The sequence below is a fragment of the Limanda limanda genome, chromosome 1, assembly GCF_963576545.1.
Source record: "Limanda limanda chromosome 1, fLimLim1.1, whole genome shotgun sequence".
NCBI lineage: Eukaryota > Metazoa > Chordata > Actinopteri > Pleuronectiformes > Pleuronectidae > Limanda > Limanda limanda.
Genome location: NC_083636.1, coordinates 21,999,857 through 22,026,024, shown reverse-complemented (window position 1 = coordinate 22,026,024; position 26,168 = coordinate 21,999,857). Strand labels below are relative to the sequence as shown.

At 45.0% G+C, this 26,168-nt stretch overlaps 1 protein-coding gene across 1 annotated transcript; it reads right to left on the bottom strand.

Moving 5' to 3' along the window:
- Nucleotides 1-252: 252 nt before the first annotated feature.
- Nucleotides 253-24,756, bottom strand: ptprb (protein tyrosine phosphatase receptor type b). The gene is made up of 40 exons (XM_061069149.1): nt 24,345-24,756; nt 22,679-23,090; nt 19,997-20,134; nt 19,762-19,902; nt 19,421-19,681; nt 19,073-19,342; nt 18,774-18,890; nt 18,523-18,669; nt 18,243-18,360; nt 17,963-18,108; nt 17,117-17,383; nt 16,864-16,922; nt 16,497-16,701; nt 16,291-16,388; nt 16,020-16,185; nt 15,812-15,942; nt 15,411-15,558; nt 15,051-15,323; nt 14,276-14,451; nt 13,846-13,996; nt 13,513-13,613; nt 13,194-13,359; nt 12,831-13,106; nt 11,775-12,053; nt 10,890-11,039; nt 10,657-10,796; nt 10,440-10,576; nt 10,250-10,356; nt 9,720-9,825; nt 8,567-8,647; nt 8,192-8,209; nt 6,127-6,208; nt 5,447-5,537; nt 4,373-4,449; nt 4,030-4,164; nt 3,679-3,801; nt 2,628-2,785; nt 2,204-2,339; nt 1,853-1,973; nt 253-1,466 (listed from the first exon to the last, which is right to left on the bottom strand). The coding sequence occupies exons 1-40, from the start codon at nt 24,408-24,410 to the stop codon at nt 1,444-1,446; spliced, it is 5,997 nt and encodes a 1,998-aa protein (XP_060925132.1). The 5' UTR covers nt 24,411-24,756; the 3' UTR covers nt 253-1,443.
- Nucleotides 24,757-26,168: the final 1,412 nt, after the last annotated feature.

Sequence of the window (26,168 nt, the reverse complement as noted above, 5' to 3'; positions counted from 1 at the left end):
CCCATTCACTACGCTCAGAATAATCCTTACAATCTCAATAGGGCCTCCCACCGGAGGTGCTCGGGCCCTTTTAAGTAATAAAGGTTCTGTGAAAGTTAAAGTTGATGGAAAATTCTCAAGTTCTGAAATGTCATAGAAGAGTATGAAGTCATAAAATGAGTGTTTCGTACTAAATTTACTGAAATACACTCAAAACATTTTTCAAACTAATCTTAACAAAACAATGCAAAAAGGATCAAATAAATAACATAGAACGTTGTCAGCAATATTTTATTATCAATGTATCAATTTGATATTGATCCAACAGCAGTGGGACAAAACTTTATAAAAAGTGCTTTTACATTCTCTCAGTATTCCAGTTATAGATAAAGAAGCAGTTTTCTGTGTTATTAGACTCAAAGTTCATTTGATCTGGAATCATTAACTTCTACTTTCAAAATTCTTTTTATTAATTATTGCAAAGCCCCATATTCTGTTCTAAAATCCAACAAAACCAATTTTCCTTTTCAAACACAAATCAAACATCGACAGTCGAATACAACGAAATGAGAACTTACCAAAGATTTAAAATGTGAACTTCTAATACTTTTGAAATAAAAGAAAACAATCCGATTATACATTTGAGATATCTTAATAAATACGGTGATTAATATAAAACTGAGCACACATCGATAAATGCAAGAGCATTTCTGCACGTGTGTGTCCCTGGTTGTTATGTGCACACCTTGAGATTAAACACAATTTACAAAGCCAATATCTAAACAGTAAGTTTGTGACTTAACCTCAGTCAATAAGTAGAAACACATAAAAGTTCTACATTATTTTCAAACAGGTTTTTGCATACAGGAGAAGTTTATAATGTCTTTCACCCACAATTAAAATATCAAATATAGTTTATATTCATTATTGTATAAAAGAGTATAACACCATTATTTACATACAGCAATATGTGAAACCTTTTAAATAAACAGCTTATAAGTCTTGGTAGAACAAACCGTGATGACAGACGATGGCTCTTTCCTTTCCTGTGATCACTCAATATTAATATTAGCTGGTGAGCTGATGGCAGATTGGGAAAATACATGTTTTTATAATCATTTTAAAAACCCAAAGACCTGAGTACAACCAAAAGATTTGGGTTCTGACAGCCGGTTGAAATTATATAAAATAACCTGGATTATTTACGTTTAGTCTTTTTTGGTTTTGATAAAAGAAATATTCAAAGATTTAAACAAATATGTACCAAATTAATGTTTAATAAACTGGAGCGTAGCCGATAAGCAAACGGGTTAAATTCTGTTAACGGTCAAATGTGAAATCACCAGTTTGAAGTTAATTTAGAGGAAGTTTTGTGTTTCTCATGTTCTCGTCTGACTCGGATCATTTTAATATCTTCAGCTGGATGAACAGAAACGTTTCTTCTCTCTGACAGACAGCGACAGCTTAACGTCCAGTGTAGATGAAATCTGAGGAGACACAAACACACACAGGAGTTTTAGGATTTATATGGAGAAATGTCAAAATAATAAATTCTAGCCAACATTAAGAATAGCTGTTTTTTGTTTGGCCAAAATAAAAATAAATTTAACTTTTTCTTTCATGAAATTGTTTTAATACTAATGGGAATCTAAATGACTTATTTACTTTTCATTTCACAAATCCAAAAATATCTAATCAACCCAAAAGTTTTCTTCCATCTATGAGAGTGGATATCCATGATTTATCATAATGATGAATAAGACTCAAAGCTTTATTGGTTTACAGCAGCAGGTCTGGAATCAGCCCCTCTCTGTACCAGTGGGTTTAAAGGTTGTAAAGCTGACGTGGTTCTCGTGTCGTCTGTGTTTCTCACCGCGACAGTACTCAGGGTTGAAGTTCTCGTAGATGGGGTAGAGAGGATTCTCCTGCTCACTACGGAGCTTCCTGGCTCTCAGGACGTCCCGAACACACTGATGCAGGAAGGAGTACTGGCACTGCAACGTCACAGATACACTCTGATTATTATTATGAACTTGTGAACTCTTAAACCTGCTTGACTCTACATGTTGAATATGTTTTGATAATCTCTTTGTATGGAATAACCACTTGTTTATCAAGGCACAACCCCTATTTGAGTTCTAGACTGTTTTCTAAAATCTGTAGATTTGACACCAACTGACTGTTAAGTTTGTTGTTTTATTTTAAAGCGAGACTCGGCCGGTACCTCGGTTTGGACCATGTGCTGACGGTGCAGCCGGAGGTCGAACACGCAGCCGTACAGGTCGATGGTTCCTTTAGAGTCCAGCTGCTGCAGAGCCCGGTCCAGTGCGATGAAGGTCCCGGTGCGTCCAACACCAGCACTACACACACACACACACACACACACACACACACACACACACACACACACACACACACACACACACACACACACACACACACACACACACACACACACACACACACACACACACACACACACACACACACACACACACACACACACACACACACACACACACACACACGGTCCACTGTTAAACTAAGTGTCCAAAACATTTCATTTTCTGAAAACAGAAAAACAATAACACATTATTTCTTCTTAATGTATAATGCTCGGTTTCTGTTGATTTAAATGGAACCTGGACCTGCAGTGCACAACGGTGGCTCCGCTGCTGGGGGACCGGTCCACATAGTCCCGGACTGTCCTGACGAACTGGATCAGGGACTGGGTGCTCTCCGGGACGCCATGGTCGGGCCACACCGTGTAGTGGAAGTGACGCAGCACCCGAGGGTAACTGCTCTCCTGAAACACACGGGATGTCCTGATTACACGCCAGTCACATGTGAGGAGGGAGCGGAGGAGGAAGCAGAGCAGGAAGCAGAGGAGGAAGCAGAGGAGGAAGCAGAGCAGGAAGCAGAGGAGGAAGCAGAGGAGGAAGCAGAGGAGGAAGCAGAGGAGGAAGCAGAGCAGGAAGCAGAGGAGGAAGCAGAGGAGGAAGCAGTGGAGAAAGCAGAGGAGGAAGGAGAGGAGGAAGCAGAGGAGAAAGCAGAGGAGGAAGCAGAGCAGCAAGCAGAGGAGGAAGCAGAGCATTAAGCAGAGGAGGAAGCAGAGCAGGAAGCAGAGGAGGGAGCAAAGGAGAGAGGAGGAAGCGGAGGAGGAAGCAGAGCAGGATGCAGAGGAAGACGCAGACGAGGAAGCAGAGCAGGAAGCAGAGGAGGAAGCAGAGGAGGAAGCAGTGGAGGAAGCAGAGGAGGAAGGAGAGGAGGAAGCAGAGGAGGAAGCAGAGCAGCAAGCAGAGGAGGAAGCAGAGCATTAAGCAGAGGAGGAAGCAAAGCAGGAAGCAGAGGAGGGAGCAAAGGAGAGAGGAGGAAGCGGAGGAGGAAGCAGAGCAGGAAGCAGAGGAGGACGCAGAGGAGGAAGCAGAGCAGGAAGCAGAGGAGGACGCAGAGGAGGAAGCAGAGCAGGAAGCAGAGGAGGTAGCGGAGGAGGACGCAGAGGAGGAAGCAGAGCAGGAAGCAGAGTAGGTAGCGGAGGAGGAAGCAGAGGAGGAAGCAGAGGAGGAAGCAGAGGAGGGAGCAGAGGAGGGAGCAGAGGAGGAAGGAGAGGAGGAAGCAGAGGAGGGAGCAGAGGAGGAAGCAGAGCAGGAAGCAGAGCAGGAAGCGCAGGAGGAAGCAGAGCAGGAAGCAGGTTGTTACCGAGGTGATCTTGAACTCTCTGATGGTCCACTCCGGCAGCACGGACTCCGACAGCATCTGAATCACCAGCTCGCCGTAGTACAGAGGTTCTCTGTCTGCCGGCCAGTACTGATCACACTTCACCTGGAGACACGTCACAGGGTTAAGGTAACACGTTAGACTTCTGGGTCTCACACTGCACTGATGGACTCAGAGGAAACTCTTTAGAGAAGCTTCTCTGCTGTCGGAGCTGAACCACATTCACCTCTTCACTGAGTTCACGGTTTGAAACAGTGAAATATTTCTATTTTACATCTCCTCTATGAGGTTCCACCATCAACAGGGCAATACAAATATTTGACTATGACTCACTCGTCCTTTCTCCACACACTGCGTCACCATGACAACATTGTAGACGCCATGCTCCCACACCATCCGCCAGAAATCATCCTTGGTGCCGGGCAGCGGGCCCTGAGTGGCGATGTACTCCCTGCGGTAGTTGTTACCCTGCAAACGCGCGCACACACACACACACACACACACACACACACACACACACACACACACACACACACACACACACACACACACACACACACACACACACACACACACACACACACACACACACACACACACACACACACACACACACACACACACACAGTGTGAAAGTGTGTATGTTGTTGTAACATGTGCACGTGTGTGTACTTACAGGTATGTAGCTGGCGTTGATGTAGTCCGAGCAGGGGTCGTCCTCCAGGTACGACAACTTGACTCTGGTAGAATCATCTAAACAAATGAAGCTGATGTTAGGTGAACCTGCACTCGCCTGTTTGAACATGTTACTGCTCATTGGTACACCTGTAAATCACAGATCTACTGGTTTCCACCTCTGGACTGGGGTCAGTGGATCTGCTGGTTCAGGGTCAGAGAGCTTTTACTTTTAGAGAAGCACTTTAAACTCAAGTCACCATCAGATCACAGTCAGGTGGTTTCTGAGGATCTTTTCAGAGATTCAGCTCCGACTCATTCAGCTCCAGTCAACGACCGTTCTTTAGAGTGTTTGTGTGTGTGTGTGTGTGACAGTTAATTATAGACATGTTGTAGAAAGTGTTTCACCTTGAGTCACAAATCATGTTTTTGTGTTCATATAGAAAATTGGCTGCAGTTACACTTGACTGAAGCTTAATTACTTTATTTAAACTGATACACACTGTGAGACACACACACGTTGCTGTTAACAGCTCAATGTTATGAAGATATTGTTGAAACATCATTAAACTTGAACTTTGAAGCTGATATATCGATGAGTCGCTCCATTAGTTGATTAATTTATTAGTCAAACAAATACAAACTATTTTCTGGCTCCAGCTTCTTGAAGTGATGATTTGATGATTTTGAAATGTCGGTTGCTCAATGAGAATAATCTTTGATTTTGAGTGCAGCAAATTTCTCTCAGAAAAGAAACTTCATCCCAAAAGTCTCCCATCACATACTAGTAAAGAGCAGTTTGTGATTATAATAATTCATGTTTATCTCTTTATGTAAACTGTTGTTATTTTACTCTATTTACGGACAAAGTTATCATCCAATAAGTATATAATGTTCATATTTTTGTTGCCATTGGAACAGGTGATGTCTCGTTAATTAAAGATATTAACGATATCATGATAATTATTTTCACAGGGACCATCTTTCTTTCTTTCTTTCTCACAGTTCGACCCGGCAGCAGCAGTTTAGCTTTCGACCTGTTGTAGAAACTCAGGGGCTGTGATCCATGACTCACATGGCAGGATGTTGTTGTATCGGTTCTTCCCTCTGTTCTCTGGCACCCGGGCCACGTCCATGGTTTGGTTCCGACCCACATCCTTCAGATCCTGAACACAAAACATCATTCACACACAATGTAATAACCTGATCATCTTCAATCACAATTAAATAATTATTTACTGTATAGTACTGTATAATACTGAAATACACTGAGAAGTAATACATTTTCTTAGTAGACGCCTCACGTCTTATCTTATTGCTGGTAGTTGCATTACCGAGCTTCACCAGCAGGTTTAACTTTTAAATTTATATTATTAGATCATCATTTACTTATCTGATTTAAAATATAAGGAATTATCCAAAATGGCCAAAGATGATGAATAATTCAACAGCATATTGCTGCTCCTTGTTTTCCACACTTCATCATTCAGTGACCTATTAACTTCTGTTACCGGGATAACGATGAGATTTAATTAAATTCACACTGGAACTCAGCGGTCATCAGGGAGACAGGATCTGATCCTGATTCAACATGAACTTATATCTCTGTGGAAACCTATGTGCGGTTTATTCAAGACTGTTTGGTCACGTGACGTCAATACTCCAGCGCCATGGTAACCCACTTCATTTAGCCTCCAGGAGCAAATATTGATTTGAGTGCTTTTTACTGCGTGAGATCAGATGTGGAGCTTTCACCTCAAACTCCTCCGATAGCAGGTAGTTGGAGTCGGCCTGGAGTTTGGTCAGATGAGACTCGAAGTGACAGGCTTTGACGGGACTGTGGACACAGACAGACAGACAGACAGACAGACAGACAGACAGACAGACAGACAGACAGACAGACAGACAGACAGACAGACAGACAGACAGACAGACAGACAGACAGACAGACAGACAGACAGACAGACAGACAGACAGACAGACAGACAGACAGACAGACAGACAGACAGACAGACAGACAGACAGACAGACAGACAGACAGACAGACAGACAGACAGACAGACAGACAGACAGACAGACAGACAGACAGACAGACAGACAGACAGACAGACAGACAGACAGACAGACAGACAGACAGACAGACAGACAGACAGACAGACAGACAGACAGACAGACAGACAGACAGACAGACAGACAGACAGACAGACAGACAGACAGACAGACAGACAGACAGACAGACAGACAGACAGACAGACAGACAGACAGACAGACAGACAGACAGACAGACAGACAGACAGACAGACAGACAGACAGACAGACAGACAGACAGACAGACAGACAGACAGACAGACAGACAGACAGACAGACAGACAGACAGACAGACAGACAGACAGACAGACAGACAGACAGACAGACAGACAGACAGACAGACAGACAGACAGACAGACAGACAGACAGACAGACAGACAGACAGACAGACAGACAGACAGACAGACAGACAGACAGACAGACAGACAGACAGACAGACAGACAGACAGACAGACAGACAGACAGACAGACAGACAGACAGACAGACAGACAGACAGACAGACAGACAGACAGACAGACAGACAGACAGACAGACAGACAGACAGACAGACAGACAGACAGACAGACAGACAGACAGACAGACAGACAGACAGACAGACAGACAGACAGACAGACAGACAGACAGACAGACAGACAGACAGACAGACAGACAGACAGACAGACAGACAGACAGACAGACAGACAGACAGACAGACAGACAGACAGACAGACAGACAGACAGACAGACAGACAGACAGACAGACAGACAGACAGACAGACAGACAGACAGACAGACAGACAGACAGACAGACAGACAGACAGACAGACAGACAGACAGACAGACAGACAGACAGACAGACAGACAGACAGACAGACAGACAGACAGACAGACAGACAGACAGACAGACAGACAGACAGACAGACAGACAGACAGACAGACAGACAGACAGACAGACAGACAGACAGACAGACAGACAGACAGACAGACAGACAGACAGACAGACAGACAGACAGACAGACAGACAGACAGACAGACAGACAGACAGACAGACAGACAGACAGACAGACAGACAGACAGACAGACAGACAGACAGACAGACAGACAGACAGACAGACAGACAGACAGACAGACAGACAGACAGACAGACAGACAGACAGACAGACAGACAGACAGACAGACAGACAGACAGACAGACAGACAGACAGACAGACAGACAGACAGACAGACAGACAGACAGACAGACAGACAGACAGACAGACAGACAGACAGACAGACAGACAGACAGACAGACAGACAGACAGACAGACAGACAGACAGACAGACAGACAGACAGACAGACAGACAGACAGACAGACAGACAGACAGACAGACAGACAGACAGACAGACAGACAGACAGACAGACAGACAGACAGACAGACAGACAGACAGACAGACAGACAGACAGACAGACAGACAGACAGACAGACAGACAGACAGACAGACAGACAGACAGACAGACAGACAGACAGACAGACAGACAGACAGACAGACAGACAGACAGACAGACAGACAGACAGACAGACAGACAGACAGACAGACAGACAGACAGACAGACAGACAGACAGACAGACAGACAGACAGACAGACAGACAGACAGACAGACAGACAGACAGACAGACAGACAGACAGACAGACAGACAGACAGACAGACAGACATCATTAGAACACAGCTTTGATTTGAGATTAACAAATCAAAGCTGAGAGATTCTCACCTGGTGACTCGACGATTGCTGCAGCAGAAGAAACAACGACGACTCGTTATTAGATCATTAAATCAATTTCAAAGATTAACATTCATGAAGTCGATGAATTTAGTAACATGATAATAAACAGTCATTAATAAGAAAGGTGACATTGTATTGTGACTGTGTGTGTGCACATATACACACACCTACACACACACAGTAATTAACAGCTGCTGTGGACGGTGTGTGATGAATTAATCTGACTGAGCGAGAACTTTATTGGAAACTAATACTTCACACTCTCAGATATTGGACGTAGGAGTCATTGGAAACTAATCTCTCACACTGAGGATAGATAATTATAGATCGCACACACACATACACAGACAGACACACACTTACCTCCTGACTCCCATATACATGCCTGCAGCCGGAACCTCTTTCCACATGCTCATCCTCACCACTGGGTTCTCCTGCACAGCCCTGCACACGCACACACGCGCACACACACACACACTCAGTATCCAGCCTAAAGGAGGCTGATAGGTTTCATTTATTTCACATCACAGCTCAAGAACCAACATCACAACATGTGATTACAGAAGGTTGAGGTTTGTGTAAACTTTGTGTTTAACATCTGAGGCTGTAAAGGCCGGCGCATGCTTCTGCGTTTTCACGGGCCCGGAGACGCAAGAGCCCTCCCGGGCCCCTCACGGCCCTTCTTACGTCCTTACGTGCGTCGGCCAATTTTTCTAACTAGACGGCAAAGCCCCGCAAGCGTCACCCGCCCGCAAGGGCTGTGATTGGTCTGCTAACAACATCATTTCCGGAGTCGCATTTCCGGTTCATGCCCCCGGAAACCACGGAAGATTTAGAAGAATGAATATGGACCAGATAGAAGAGCACTTGGCAGAAGAGATCCGACACTATGTCCACTAGTATAACCCGTCACTAACCGGCGGATTTTTCCGCCAGAAAACGGCTCTGAGGAGCCGCCGTGGCGATGTAAATAAATCGCTCTTCTTCGTGCAACACAGGAAGAAGAGCCGACTTCGACAAAAAACATTACTGCGCCTAGTGTTCTGGCGGGGAATTGCATGGCAACACGCGCAACGGCTGGAAAACCATGAATGACAACGAATCCTGCGTTACAGCTGCGTGCCTGCGGGCCCCTGACAACGCAGAAGCATGCTCCGGCCTTAAGTACGAAGACAACACAACTGACTTTACATTCAGTGCGATGTGGTTTATTAAGATAACATAAGATTTTAGTCGTCACAGATTTTCTTTAACTACAACCTGATATTTAGTTTTTTCAAACCACATTAAATCAGATGATCATTTGTCCTGAATGTTAGCACTTAACGGTGAGAGGCACCTAGTGGCACAACTGGGAATTACAGCACTTTTTCCGACCGAGTCGCTGGATGCCTATTAGCACAACTGTAATAATAATAAAAACTAAATAATAAAACTGAATTCTATCCACAAGTCAACTGGATCCAAGTTTTATTAGTGGTTTTACAGGATGTAACAAAGACATGTTCCCACTCACACTTTGCGCAGCCGCTGTCTGTAAACCAGCAGAGAGACGACGGCCACCATCATCCCGATCAGAAACATCCCAGCACTCAAACCCTCCACGACCCCACCTAGAGGCTCTGACACGCAACAACACACACGGGTTAATACAGTTACTGTGCGTAGACACGTGAGCCGATGGGATAAAGAGACACAAGGAGAATAATGAATCTGATATTTAACTTAAACCCTTTAACATCTGAACGATTATAAACATTAAAGGAAAAACAACCACAGTTAAAAATAATCTTTCTGATAAATGATGACGGTTTTCAATCATTTATAATTAATGATGACATCACAGCTGAGTTTAATCAGTTTGTCTGATGAATTAGTGACGAGCTGCATGAACACGTTTCTAATGAAGAGCTGATGGAAATCTTCAGTGAAGGATGCTCTCTTGAAATAAGTAATGACAAGTGTGTGTGTGTACATGTGTGTGTGTGCGTGTGTGTGTGTGTATGTGTGTGTGTGTGTGTGTGTGTGTGTGTGTGTGCGTCTCACCTGCGTGCGTCCTGAGCGGCGTCGACAGGTAAGTGTCTGTGAAGAGCGGCTCAGGAAACTCGCTGTGGTTTTCATCGAGCAGTTTGGTGAAGGCTCGAACACTCAGCCTGAAAACAACCACACACACAGTTACTATAAGTGGAAGCTGCCTTGCTCATCAACACTTGGCAGGTTTCTCTGTGTTGCGTACCTGTAGGATGTTTTTGCTTTCAGCGGTCCGTCACAGAAGCCTCCGTAGCTGTCACTCAGGTAGAGGTCGTCGTCATGGTAATGGTCACAGGCCCCGCCCAGTCGGTCCCCCCCTGCCCCCAGGTTTATCTCCACCACCTGATCAATAACCACCAATCAGTGCGACTCTGAAGACGTAGGAATAACAACGTGCAGAGATATGTGTTGTATTACAGTACCTGTCCAGCAGATGTCTCTGCATCCTGCGGGCAGCGACTGGGGAAGTAGGCCGTCTGATAGGCTCTGACGGAGGAGTTGCTGGTGTAGTCGCGGTACGAGGGCAGCGGGTGGCGCTGCTCTGGCTGCAGGAGCTCGAGGGCTGAAGAGAAAGAAAATACAGTTGAACCTGATTGGTTGTTTGGTGTAAAACCTAAAACTCTCTGGGCTCAATTTAAACGTTTGTGTTTTTTACCGTCAGACTCGGCCACGACCACAGCGAAGTATCGGACGGCTCCGTTGGCGTCGCTGAACCATGAGCAGTTGAAGCGAAACAAGATGGAGGACGAAGTGACCTTCGATGATCTCTCGCCGACACGCACGCTGGGGGACGGGACCGGAGGACCTGGCAGGACATCGATTTGTTAATCACACTGAAGTGAAATACATACAATGAACAAACAGCAGAGCAATAGATGGAAACATCTAATAAGTTACTAAATCTCTCCTGGTTGTTGCTGTTTTTAGTTTGAGAGATAAAATACAATTCCTCGCCAGAGTCGTGGCTTTTCTTTTTTTGTCTTTCTGTTTCCAGTTCAGTCGTGTCAGGATGATTTATGAAGTAACACAGGCAGAGAGGAGAGAGGGAGGCAGAGAGGAGAGAGGGAGGTGGAGAGAGAGAGATGGAGGTAGAGAGGAGAGAGGGGTAGAGGAGAGAGAGAAAAGAGAGGGAGGTGGAGAGGAGAGATGGAGAGGGAGGATAAAGGAAGAAGCAAAAGAGAGGAACACGTTTGTTTCAGGTCACAGTGACTGTTTTTAAAAGGAGCAGGAAAGTGAAACTTAAGTTTTAAAGAAATTGAACGTGTTCATGTTCATGTCAGACTTCTGACAACCTGTCATCGTGTTGAGTGGCAGCTTCATGTGTCACAGTGACCTCATGAGAAGAAATGTATTTAAAAGAAGAGTTTAATTCATAAATAAATCAGGTCCGGATGTTCTCAGTGTCTCTAGTGACCAGTTCTATTTAAACAGAGGTTTTATTTAAACATCAGAATCCTCTACTGCACCGAGTGTGTGTGTGTGTGTGTGTGTGTGTGTTTGTGTGTTTGTGTGTTTGTGTGTGTCATAAACATCAACTCACGGTCTATCATAGTGACAGTGGTGTGTGTTACTGGACGACTTGTGTGTCCGGCTGACGACACTCTGACCGTCACTGAGTACTTCCTGTACGCCTCCAGGTGGTCCAGCGTTACCGCGGTGACGCCCTCATCCAGCCTGAGGGCCGAGGTCAGCTCCCCGCTGTCGTGACGACGACACTCGACCTCGTAGGAGTCGAAGTCAGAGAGAGGAGGTGACCAGGAGCAGGAGAGGGAGGAGGACGAGAGAGGGAAGCAGTGGATGGACCGGAGAGGATATGGACCTGGTGGAGGAGAGGGAGGAGAAAAGAAGAGGAGGAGGAGGAAAGAGGAGGACGAAGAGATAGGAGATGAGGGAAAGGAGAGGAAAAGGAAAACAGAAGGAGAGAGTAAAGCGTGGACCGGAGGGTGAGGAAATTGAAGAGGGGATTACAGAGGAAAGGAGATGAGGAGGAGAGGCGAGAAACGAGGAGGAAGAAGCAAAGGGAGAAAGATAAGAGAGGAAAAGTGGAAGAGGAAAAGAGGCAGACAGGAGAAGAGGGAAGAAGAGAGGAAGAGTTAATCCAATTCATTTTCAGTATGAACATTATTAATTTCTGTACTTTACTAAAAAAGGAGGTCAGAGCGTCTGAGTGATGAGTCAGGTTTTAGTAAAGATTGTGTTCCTGGTGATTTGTTCTGATCAGACTTTAAAAACACGTCATCCTCAGAGACAAGTGAAGATAAAATCTGATCTCAGGATGAAAATAAAAAGATAAATGTTGAGTATTTAAACCTCTTTTTATTCACTATTCATTTGGCTACACTCATTACTGCGTATTATTACAAATAATAGTATAGTGAAGTAAATTAAAATCATTATTAAATGATTCAGAGCCTTTATTAAGGAAGTTGTAATTAAAGATTCCAGAGCCTGATCTCGTTTCAGATTCAAACCCTTCGTTGCGTTGCCACCTTGTGGAGAAAAGATGGACTCAGCAGCTTGAGATGAAACTTTATAAAAAATTACTTAACACCTCGTTTCCTCAAGTTCAAACAGTTATAAAAAAGTCAATGCCTACTTGTTCTGATGCTCCTCTGGATAGGCTGGCTCCTGGCTGTGAGCCCGCCCCCGGCCCCGCTCACGGTTGTCACGGTGAAGTTGTACTGTCGCCCTGGAAACATCCCGCCCACCACGCCCCCTGTCAGGTGGGTGTGTGTGATTGACAGGTGATCGGGAGGAGTCCACTGAAGGCTGAAGTTATCGTAGTCCCCAGAGGCGGGACCAAACCACGACAGCTCTACAGTCTCATTGGTCGTGCCTTGTTTGACGGACAGGTGGGTGGGTGGCAGTGGAGCTGGAACGAGACAACAACAAAATGATCCTCGCAAATAATTATTATTAATATTAAAAACACTGACTCTTTCGTTTCTGCTCAACTTACAAGTGCGTCCAAAGGCTGAGACGTTATTGGTCAGTTCCCCGCTGTGCGTAATGACCTCAGCGCGGTACAGCCTACCAGGGGTCAGCCCTGGGAACATGTGACTCGTGTGCTCTGCCCCCAGAGTGTGAGAACCCAGAGCGGCTCCAGAGACGTCGTGCAGGACGACCTGAAACGACACGAAGAAGTTGGCCACTGTGCTCAGGTTTTATTTTATTACAATTAGAACTCTCAAAGAAATAGAGCAATGTACAAAATGTATAATCTAAAGTATTTTTTTAAAATCTAAGATATCACTAATTAAAGAAAACCCTGTATTCACCTGGTAGCTGCTCCAGCTTCCCTCAGCGTGCTGCCAGCTGACCGTCAGTCTGTCCGTCCGTCCTGAGCTCTGAACCTGGAGAGACGAGACCTGGGACGGGACTGTGGAGGACAACGAGGACGAAGGTGAGAAAGACGAGGAGATGAAGATGATGCAGAAGAAGAAGAGGACAACAATGAAAGAGGAGGGCAGAGAAGAATGTGATGGAAATTAAAGGGAAGACAAATAGAAGGTTTTAAAGAAAGAAGACAAAAATAGATGAAGCGTTAAAAATGAGAAAACACTGTAACAATCTGTAATTTAAATATCAACAGTAATAATTGACTGACTGACCAGTTCTGGCGAATACAGACGAGTCGCTGCTCATTGCTCTGCTCCAGCTCACCACCTGCAGTCGGTACAAACTTCCTGCTGCGAGTCCACAGAAAACACAGCTGTCTGCAGCCGAGCCGACTTTCTGCAGGTCCACCAGTTCACCAGCACCCTGAACACAAAAATATGTGGTTAAAGTGGAATCAGCAAATGCCACAAGTGCAGTAAAGGTCAAAGGTGACCTTTGACATTTGACCTCAAACCAACCACCTCATCTGTGAGTCAAACTCAACATTTGTACTAAATTAAAGTCATTCCTCGAGGTGTTCTTGAGATATTGTGTTCACAAGAACAGAACAGCCGAAGGACCTGAAAACCTTAATGCTTCCAGCCACTAGGTGTCTCTGGAGCGGAGAGGTGGTTAGAAATGTAACATTTTAGCTCCTCCCACCTGAGCACTCCCCTTCCGTCTCCCTGCAACATCCTGTCTGTGATTGGCTGTTGCCTCAGGGACGCTGTACAGAGACAGGTCGTAGGTTTCCACGTGTCCCTCTGAGGGACGCCAGGTGAAGCAGAGGGACGAGGTGTTGGCCGAGATGACGGTCAGATTACTGACGGCAGCCGGACCTGGAGGACGGACAAAGAACGTCTTTAAGTAGACGGTGACAAACATGGAGGCGCAACACACATGATTATACACAACACATTTGTATATAACAATAATAAGATTGAGCCGTTAAATTTATCCTGAGAATGTTTGGGGCTGATGGGAAACATCCGTTAAAGGAAGGTCAAATATGAAATATGAAATAAACAACATACTGTCGGGACAAATGTGAAAGTCTGAAATGAACACGATCCTTAAGATTCACTTTCTTCTCAGTTTTCTTTCCTCTTTTTTGTATAAAGTCACTTTGACCTAAAACACTTCCTTGAGTCTCTTTCTCTTTCCTCTGTTATCATCCATCTCTCTGCCTGCGTTACTTTATAAATCATCCTAACGCGACTGGATTGGAAACTCAAAGAGGTAAAGAGACAAAGACAGCAATGACTATGGGAAATGTATAGGGGGGATGGGGGGGGGTCCAGCCAACCACCAGGGGGCGATCAAGACACTTTCATGTCGTCCATCTGTATTTACAGTCTGCGATATAAACTATTAGTTAAGACATGAAACCTGACGAGTTGACATGTGAGAAACAACGTGTTGATTGATAGTGACTGACGTGTTTGTCCCTCTGCTGTGGCCTCCAGAGACGGGACCTTGCCACTTAGCGTCACCAGCCTCACGCCGTAGCGCCTCCCTGAGGTCAAACCCTCCAGCCGCTCGCTTCGACTCGCCACAGCCACCGACCGGTTGGCCACCACGACGCCGCCGGCCTCGTCCAGTAGCTGCAGCCTGAAGCCGTCGAACACGCCCACCGGCCTCTCCCAGGTGACGGTGAGGCTGTGGGTGGTGTGGTCGTTGTCCGCCTGCAGGGCCGTGACAGTGGCTGGAGCTGGAGGACGTTAACACACACAATGATGGATATTAACACTTTATTAACAAATCAGAATCCAGCGAACCATCGGTCGATCAGTCGTACCCGTCCTGCCAGAGGCTGAGTTGGTGTTGCTCAGCTTCCCGCTCAGTGATTGGACGGTGATGGTGTAGGCGTGGCCTGGGACCAGGTCCAGGAAGTCCAGCGAGGTGACGTGTTTGGGGACGGGACGCGTCTCCACAAGGACGCCATCCTGAGGACAAGGTGAAAGATTTAAATTGATTCACAAACCAGACTTTTGTTTCAGTTTGTATGTCAGATTCATGTATTTCTATGTTGTTCAACCTCTTTGTTTGTGTTGTTGTACGTGAAGCTGCCGTCTGTGAAAGGCATTTTTTAAATTCTTCCTGGTTAAATAAAGTAACATACAAGTGACACATCATCCAATAATTTAGATCAATGCTCCAGTTTATCTATTTAAATGAAATCTGAATTCATGGACTGACCGTAGTTGACAGAGAGACGATGTACATGTCCATGTCTCCGTCTCCTGGAGTCCAGGAGACCAGGAGTCCCCCGACAGAGTCCTTCAGTACAGGGCGAGGACTCATGTGGAGGTTTCCCACCGGACTGGGAACTGGAGGACGTGAGGAGGAGGAGGATTCAGGATTCATGAAAACAGAAGTGAAACATGAACGTGCAAAGTACTCCTACCTGTCCGTCCCTCGATGAACTGGGCTCTCTGGTTGGGTCCGCTGAATGTGGAGACCACCATCTTATAGAGACGCCCGGGGGTCAGAGAGGTCAGCTGGTGGCGCCGCACGTCACTGCCCAATGTCACCGGAGGGAAAACCCGGGTGTCATTGAAGAGCAGAGTGACCTGGAGAAAAGTAGCGTTAGCATTTAAGAACAATATCGAAACCGTACAGACTCACTAGCGCCCTCAAGAGGCTGAAATGCCTCTGTAATGACAATGAGAAAATACCTCATAATGGTCCACGTCTCCAGGGGCGGGGCTCCAGGTGACAGTCAGATCACCTGTTCCCGCGTCGCCTAGCGACAGATTTCCAACAGCTGCTGGAACTAAAGACAAACAGAGGTTTGCTCGAAAACCTCAATAAAATTACAAACAAACAAACACACGATTATATTTTATTTTATTATGGTTTGTTTCCCTGGTTTGTGACTCACAGGTTCGTCCGTCCGTGGAGACGCTGCTGACGTAGCTCCCGCTCCAGGTTTCCACGGTGACGGTGTAGAGTCTCCCCGGCGTCAGGGACGAGAAGGCGCACTCGTTGTGTCCGGCGGAGACATTTTTGTTCTGCAGGACGCTGTGGTTGTACCGGATCAGAACCACGTAGCGATCCAGATCTCCTGCTGCGTGACGCCAGTAAACCTGCACACAACACAGGAGCTCCATCAGAGAACATGTCACTGCTCAAATCAACTTTACATGTAGATAACTAATCTAATTATTTAACTGTATGTCTGCATGTGTATTTGAATCTATACTTGTGCAATATTTAACTAATATAATAATCAGTTTAGACGAATGCACCTTGAGGAAGTCGTCTCTTGCAGAGTGAACAGCCGTCGGGTTCTGAACAGTCGCAGGTTCTGCAACAAACAAGAAAACTTAATAAAATATCAAGAATGATTTTATTAAAAATAAAACATTCAGACACTTAAGATTATTTTTATCATAACTACAGGATGTTTGAAGCTTTTTGTTTAGCTTTAACTCAATTATTTCATATATGAACATAATCTTAAGTAAATGTAAAATATGAGTAAATGTTATTGCTCTTTACGTGTTCGTGCTTGAACCATGGTGGCGTTCTGCAGGCCGCCGCTCCTAGTTATGATGACCACTGTGTACAGTCGCCCGGCAACCAGCGAGCTGAAGGAGCACTCGGGCTGCGAGGAGCGCGACACGGCAAGCGTGTGGACGGTTGTCCTCCCGTCCTGAAGATGGACCAGGTAACTGTCAACCATGCCCAGCGCAAGACGCCATGACACCTGCAGAGCGTCAGACCTGCCGCCATTAGCAACGGTTACCTCGGAGACGGATGATGGGGCTGAAAGAAAAAGATAAGTTACACTTTTTCTGTATTCATTATTTAACAATACATTTACAAACAATAAATAGGATAAAATGAAAATAAGTAAAAAATAGACTTATGTACAAAAGGAATCGTAATGTTTTTCAGTTGTGATCCAGGGAATCTTTTGAGGTTGCAGTACCATTAATGGCCACTGAAACAAACTGGCAGCAACACAGACGCTTGAGACCTTAATTTAACGTTATCGACCAATAGGAGGTGGAGGCTGTTCGGAAAATAACTGGAACATTCTGTGAGAGCCCAATCTACTCTGAACAGGAAGGTGTGTGTGTGTGTGCGTGTGTGTTTGTGTATGTGTGTGCAGGAAGCCTTTGAGCAGGGCGTTTTTTGTGTGTGTGGAACATTCCAGACATCTTTCTGGTATTTCAGCTATTGTTCTAAAATCTCTCAGATGTTTCTATAATACACTTATCCTGACACACACACACACACACACAGAGATGATAATATAGTTCTGTAGAGTGAAGACACCTGCAGCTGAGACCTGTGTTGTGCACATATTTGTAGAGTTTTGTGTAGATGATGTTTTCTCACATGTGCGTCCGTCCAGATTGGTGAGTTTAGACCTCAGTCCCCCGCTGACAGTAGCAGCCTGCAGCCTGTAGAGGGCGCCAGGCATCAACCCAGTCAGCAGCAGAGAGGAGGACGTTACGGAAACACTGAGGTTCTGCACCTCAACGCTGAGGAGGACAAACACCAGGTTTAGCTTCCATCGGCACATCCATGTGGCTAACAGTTTCCACCTGCTTCCAGTGTTTGTGCTTAGCTAAACATGTCCTACACTCAAACCTGGTTCACACACACAGACACACACCTGTCGTGCAGCAGGGTAAGTGTGTACGAGTCCACGTCGCCTGGTGGCTTTTCCCATGATGCCTGGAGACTGTCGACTCCCGAGCTACTCAGAGTGATGGTACGCAACGCCATGGGAACTGTAACACGCACACGCGCACACGCACACACGCACACACACACACACACACACACACACACACACACACACACACAATTAAAATAATGTAGACAGCACCTTGTTTTTACACTTTGTTGATTGATGTGAAAACAGAGGATTATTCATGGTCAATATGACTTACCTGTGCTTCCCTCTACAGACACAGACGTGTTCAGGTTCACGCTCCTGGTTGCCACGGTGATGGAGTACCGTCTCCCAGGTGTGAGCACGTTGAACGTGCACTCCCTCATGTTAGGCTCCACCTCTCTGGTATCCACGGTGACGTTATCTACATGACGCAGGATTAAATCATTTAAATAGAATATTTAAAGATAAATCCCAGAGCTCTTGGCTTTGTTTCATCAGTTTGATGGATCTGACTCTCGTGGTTACCATGGCGAATAGTGAGGAAGTAGCTGTCACGTGACCCGGAAGGGGCGTGGCTCCACATGGCGCTAAGCGAGGTCTCGTCCGAGTGTCGAATATGAAGATTGACCACGGCAGCCGGAGCTGAAGAGACGATGAGAGACTTGTTTACAGATGAACTGTTTCCTGGTTCGTTGATTTATACGTTTATATGTTTTATTCTGTTCTACCTGTATATGTCAGTATTTTCTTTCCTTTCCTATCACTTTCGTACTTTTCACATAAATCTTTGCAGTAATATAACAATATATTTCTGAATCTTTCACCTGTTGTTCCTTCACAGCTGCTCTCAGCCGACAGTCCCCCCCCTTCCACCCTCAGCACAGCTCGGTGCGTCCTCCCAGGTGTGAGATCCTTCCCTGGGAAGATGAACTTAACCGCCTCTCTGTCCACAAGGGTGTCGACCAACTGCTGGAGGCCGTCGAAGAGGAACAGCCTGTAACTCTCCCAGTGGCCACGAGGGGGCGTCCAACACAGGACGAGGCCCTGTGAGGAAGAGGAGGGAGACAGGGAGAGGAAGGACGCTGCTGCCAGAGCTGGAGAAAGGAAAAGAGACGCGGTGAAGAAAAGACGTGAACATTTAGAGAGCAGAGCTGAAAACATCAACAACTCACCTGTGCTGACGCTGATTTCTGATTGGCTCGTCAGCTCACCACTCCTGGACACGGCCGTGACCTGATAGGTCAACCCAGGAGTCAGCTGGTCTATGGCGACCTCTGTGGCGTTTGGTGGAAGCGTCGTCTCCCAGAGTCTCGTGCCATTGGTCGAGAGGGTGACCACGACAGCCTCCAAGTCGCCTGTGGGCTGTTGCCATGACAACAAAACACTTGTGCTGTTGTGGAAGTCGCAGGTGATGTTGGACACAAGAGGAGGAGCTAGAGGGAAGATGAATCAGATATAAAACTCATTTATTTAATCCTCTCTCTCTCTCCCTCTCTTCTCTCTCTCTCTCTACCTGTCTGGGCCTCGATCGTCCGGCTGCTCTGCAGATCTCCAGCCTCTGTTACCACAGTAACGTTGTAAAGTCGTCCCGGTGTCAGGCCAACGAGCGTGTGTTGTGTCGTCGTGCTCTCCAACGTCTCGTTCTTCATCAGCCCTGCAGAAACAGAAGATGAGGGTTAACAAACAGTCACATGACTCTCCAGCTGCTTATCTATAATTATAATATTTCTGCTTTTGACAGATTTCACCTGAGTGGTCGGGACCCGGCGCTCGTTCCCACAGCTGCAGCCGGAAGCGCTGCGTCCTGCCGGGCCCGGCCTGCCAGGAGAGGCCCAGGCTGCTGCAGGTCCTGGAGGTCACTGCCAGGCCGCTCACCGCCGACGGCCCTGACACAACACACAGACACACACAGACACACACAACGGACAAGTGTCACCGGTGGATTCATCACATTCTACAGGTGTCCCTAATAACATGGACAGCAACGTTATATCCCAACGTTCATCACACACGTCATGAAACATAAATGATCCAGAGCAAAAAACAAACTTCCTGGTTATGATTTCAGTGTCTCACCCTGTGTCCATGTGTGACCTGGTTCAACATTAACACAGATGTTAATATTCATATTTACATAAAATCAGAAACTGACACGTTTCACTAAAGCTTCAAGGAGCCAAAATGGAGGAGACGTGATAGAAGCCTTCTCACTGTTTCACTCACACGGATTTATCTGTGACACAAAACAATTATAGTTAACTTTTTTTCTAATGAGTTATTTGTATTTACTGATTCTACTGTAGTTTTGTGCAACACAATGAACCTGAATCTGTCATAACAGCTTTGTTTGGTCTTTGTGAACAGAAAGGAGCTGCCCCCCCCCTCTCAGAGTCAAGTGAGTGTTTGTGTCGCCACGGGTCTTTCAAACAATATTATCAGACTGAGACATCTCACCATCTCTGCCCCCCCGAGCACCATGCTCACACAAACAAACCGCTCCAGTCATTTCCAGTCCAGCGTTTCTCAGCTTCTGCTTTTCACAGTTGTCAACAAATGAACTGCAGCACCTTTAGAGCTGAGATAATGAGGAAAATTAAATATGGATTCAGGGATGTTCGCATCAGGAGGTGGCGACCCAACATGAAGATAAAAGCGAGAGAAACAACTTCACATGAATAACACACAAGATCAAGATGCTGTTTAACATGACGTAACTGAATTGAGCTTTAAAGAACAAACAGTGACCAGTGAAAATACACCAGCAGAGGTTGTGTGGCCAGTAAAGGTCAGTGCACGTAACCGTGGGTTTGTCTTCACCACAGGGTTGTGCTGAGAAGGTCAGTGTGCGGCGTCGACTGGGTGCAGTAACACCCGGTTTCCTGCACACACACACACACACACACACACACACACACACACACACACACACACACACACACACACACACACACACACACACACACACACACACACACACACACACACACACACACACACACACACACACACACACACACACACACACACACACACACACACACACACACACTTACACACACCCTCACGCCCTTTCCCACAGAACAAAGAAACAATGGAGGCAGGAAATGGCTGAACCCCGAGCTCTGCCCACGATGGAAATACACACTGAGGGTTCAACTTCTGTTCTGGGCGTCCGCCAGGGTGGACACGTGCACGCACTCATGCACACGCACACACACTTACATGTACTTTTACTGGCCTATCAGTCTCTCAGCAGGGCAGCGGTTCCTGTGGCTAATCACAGAGCTGCAGAGAGGGGAAGCTACATGACATTAACACACACACACGTATTAACAGACACACAAACACACACACACTCAGACTCAACACAACATGGAGGTCACGTCGTGTTCCTTCACTTCAAAAGACGAGAGGTCAGATGGAAACAATAGAACAAAACAGAACACAACTGAATATTTGGACTCAACACTGTGAACTGGAAGTTTGACTTTCAACGTCTCCAACAGGAAACAGGACTAGTTGTCAGAGGCAGACGTGAGATCACATCGTCTGTCAACAGTTTTTAAATTCAATAAGTTAAAATACCAAACTCTGCATCAGATGACGCCACAATTTACTGCATTCTGCAGAAACTGAAGTTATAATCAGGTCATTCTTCTCTTTTCAAATACTCACATTAAGCTAAAATCAACACAAACTGAAGCAAACAAATATTTGAATGATCAGTTAACCTGCTAATTTTGTTCTGTTTGTAAAGTATTTGTCTGTAACATTACAAATAGACTGTGATGTAAATGCTGTGGAATTAGTGTGGCAGTACTGACACTGTGACAGACATACGATCCATAATATAAACGTACAAGACGCTAAAGGACTTGTGTAAGTACACTTGGTTACTTCCTGTCTGGCTTCGCCTCATTCAAGTCAAATGAAGGTGTAACTGATAACATTGTTAATGGAACAGGTCCCTTTACATTACTGCTGCTGTGTGCTGGCTCACTTTTAATCCCAAGTGGAACAGAGCCATGAATAATATTATTGGTTAAACCTGAAGGAAAATGTTCTATAAGCCTGAAACGATTCTGAACGATGATCGACTGAAGAATCGAACAAAACCATGTGTTCTATCTGAACAGGACAAAGTGACTGAAGAAAGTAAAGATAAAAGGTTCTGTACTTTCAGTGCCAACACTTTGAGTCCTGATTTTTAAAGAATTTAAGAATAATTACTGAACCTTGATGAAAAGCATCTGTTTAAAGGACTGATGTTAATGAGTGAGTGTCATGTGCTGCAGGCGACTGCAGGTCTGAGCTCTGTCGACCTTGTGAAGAGGAAACAGCTCATGAAGACTGTGTGACGCAGCTGAAAGCTCAGGGTGCTGTGGACCCCGAGCTGAGGTGGTTTGAGTAGCAGCAGATTCAGGACTCACTCGTGTGCACCGTGACGTTTGCCGTCTGGTTGTCTCTCTGCGAGCGAACCTGCAGCTGATAGGCCGTCCCGGGCTCCAGGTGATCCATTACACAGGTGAACACATCTCCTACAGTCTCATTCCCACCACCTGCGAGCTGATTGGTTCCCAGGTAGTTAGATCCCGCCTCCTCCACCTTGTCCTCCGCTTCTCCTTGTCCACCGGCTCCAGTGTCATTAGTCTGTAGCTGCTCCTGTTGTCTCCTTTGACACTCGCCGTGGTCTCCTCCGGCATCAGGAGACGTCAGGAGGAAGGAGCAGTTCCATCCAGATGTGTTAACGGTCAGTGAGATGGAGTCCAGGCTGGACACTGGTTCAGATACAAAGATGCTACATGGAGACTGGTCGTCTGTGGGAGCTGCTCTGATCACATCCTGAGAGGAGAGACACAGCAGCATCAAGACAAACTTTAGATCCTATGAACTATGAACAGGAAGGAAAACTTCAGATTATTTGACGTGTAAACTGTGACTGTGACAGTTTGTATGAAGTTGTGTTTTGGTGAAAACATCAGAAACAGATTGTGATTGAGAAGCTTCACCAGGCATTTAACTGAGTCTCTCTTTGCTTTTTGTTCTCCATCGAGGAAACAACACAACCTTCAAGTTGACAGGAGGCCAGCATCTGCTTTCTGAACTCCAGAGTTTGGGTGGAGTAGAACTTTGATCCTATTGTTAGAATAAGTTTCTGTAAACCCTGAAGTCGTTAAAGCTCCTCCGCCCTCCAGAAACATCCACAGTGCACCTCATCACAGGATCCTTCACTTTGAACTGGATTTAAACTGCACTGAGTGTATTTAGTCTGTAAAACACTTTGTGAACCTGTTTTTTGAAACTTGCTTACAAATAAAGTGCATTTATTACTTATTATTATTAGACTGTATTTTGTGAACTTGTCTGTGGGCAATGACGATAAAGAAATCGAGTGGATTTAAATTGTGTTAAGATGTCAGTTAATCAGCTGCAGATATTTAAAGTGTGTGTGTTTTCATCAGTGTTTGGTTTCGACCTGTGACCTGCTGCATGTACAGTGTGATTATACAGTCAGACAGATAATCTGAGCTCCAGCACCTTTAACACCAGGAAGCAGAAGAGAACATTAAATAATCTGTCACTGATAATAACGTTTGGGGGAGTTCAGAGACAACAATGCAGCAGATAAACCGAGGAAGAGAAGAATAACAGTGTATGAACTTCAGTTTAACATAAACAGGGCTAAGGGTCAAACCCTGAGTTATATAGATACTAATTATAATATTGAGAGATCTGAGATCCATTCAGTTTCGGTTTAGCTTAGCACAGAGACTAGAAGCAGATGGAAACTGCTGGCCTCATGCTAACTCCAACAAAAGATGTCAAACTTATAAAATCTGATAATCATTTTGGACAAATTCAAATCAATCGTTAAATAAATAAATATATAATGGACATTAGTGGTTAGTTACATCCCTAATAAATTGTCCTTGTAAAAATATCAACTACAATAGTATTACAAATGTTTCCAAATCTAAAAAGCAGCTTTAATCACATCTTCTCACCATAAGTTGCACAAATAGAAAAGGTGATGTTTCTTTAGAGACACTGGAATCATTTGTTATCTGATCACAGATGTGTGAAAGTCAAACTGACCTGGAGCAGCAGCAGTGAGGTGAAACACAGCCAGCAGAGAAATCTATCAACTTTACATTTCAGCATTTTGATCGTCCTTCAGATGGTCCGTGCGTGCGAACACCACCATAATCCTGAGGCTGAGGTAGAAGAGGAACGTTTACATTCACTGGGTAAAAGGTGGATTTAGTCAAATCTCCTCTTTCCTTCTTCCTTTCTATTCAGCATAGAACAAATCCTTGTGGAAAAGAAAACAACTCCCGTCTGCGTCTCTTAACCAAGATAATTCCTTATTTCAAGTTTTCATTTAATTCCAGATATTGAGTCTCTCTTGTTTGTCGTCTCTTCTCCGTCTCCTATCCATCCTCAGCTCAAACCTCCTCAGGCTACAAACTCGGTCTTTCCTGTCTTTTCGCTGCCTGTCTAATGTCCCTCTTCCTGCCCGTCTGTCTTACTGTCGGTCAGACTCCATAGTGTCGAGGCTGGGAGTCACTAACGGACTTCCTCAATCAAGCCAACAGCCCGTGAGTCAGTTCAGAGGCACCACTACAAACCCTCTGTGGATGGAGGCTATAAATAGGCCTGAACTACGATGGCGGCTCACCTAGCAGCTCTGACAGCAGAGGTATATGTTAAAAATAGAGCGTTTGATTAATTCCCTCTGAGGCCAGATCTTTGTGGAGCTTACAGTTTGCTCCGTCGCTCTTGATGTGAGAAGCATCGGGTGTAAATTTAGTTTGGATCCATATTGAATTGCTCTGTTGGTTCCTGAAGGTTCTGAAGTACTTGAATTCAACTTTACGACATCAACTCATTAAGTTTCACTCTCCAGAAAACAGCAGCAGCAGCAGAAGTGTCATGGATAAATATTTGTAACTTTTAAGCAATTGTTTTGAGAGTCAAGATTTCTTGGTTCTCTTTTAAATACGAACAAAATCCATATATTAACATTTTAGACAAACAAGACACTTGGAAAATGAGTCCGACTTATTATAGATATTCTGAAATGTCAGGATTTGGTTTGATATACATTTTTTATCTTTGGATTTTGGATTGTCGAGACATTTGAAGACTTCACTTTCACTTCCTGGAATAAACTCCATCATTTGGCTGTAATCATTTATAAATACACTTTTGATAACTTTTTCAGATTTCAAAGTTTTATAAAGGTTAATGAATTCTAATTATCTCTGGATAAGAAGCTGTACAAACAAGATTACAATGAACTCATCTAAAAAAAAATATTTTCCTCTTAAAATAAACTATTGCTGATAAATTGCCCCACAGGAGTCGACTCTTCTGTTATAAAGTTAAAGGCCAAACTGCTTTTGTTTCAGTTGGTCCGAGTAACATTCAGTCATCTCCACCTCTTTCCTTCCTTCCTGCTCCCTCCTCTCCCTCTCTCTCTCTCCGATACAGTCTGTGGTTTCTAGGAACAAACTGAAACTCTCAATTTCACCATGAAGAATCATGAGGTCATCTGTGAAAGCTTTTTTTGACCCGAATACGCCAACACAGCAGATTCTGCTCAAAACACATTGAAACTCCTGGGAAGAAAAACTAATTGAGTCTGAATCTATAGGGACAAAAAAATGAAAATGATGTGTTTACAATTTATCAGGCTCAAAGTGGCTATAAGAAACCACTACCACTGAAATGTCATCTCAATGGTCGACACAAACAAAATGTATATATTTATATAGTGTTTGGTTTAGTTCCTGGTTCGGGTCCAAAACAAACAACAGAAACAACGTGTTCAACAATTGGACCAAAACAAACAGAGTCACAGCGTCGGAGCTCCAGTGTCTTTATGTACAGATTACAGGTTAACAGAATATATGCAGA

Bases quoted from the DNA above. Each gene is read 5' to 3' on its own strand.
- ptprb (XM_061069149.1), bottom strand. From the start codon at position 24,410: ATGCTGAAATGTAAAGTTGATAGATTTCTCTGCTGGCTGTGTTTCACC. The intron at 23,091-24,344 runs GTCAGTTTGACT...CTCTCCTCTCAG, and splicing joins CCTCACTGCTGCTGCTCCAG to GATGTGATCAGAGCAGCTCC. The intron at 19,903-19,996 runs GTGAAATCTGTC...CTGTTTCTGCAG, and splicing joins GCCGGGTCCCGACCACTCAG to GGCTGATGAAGAACGAGACG.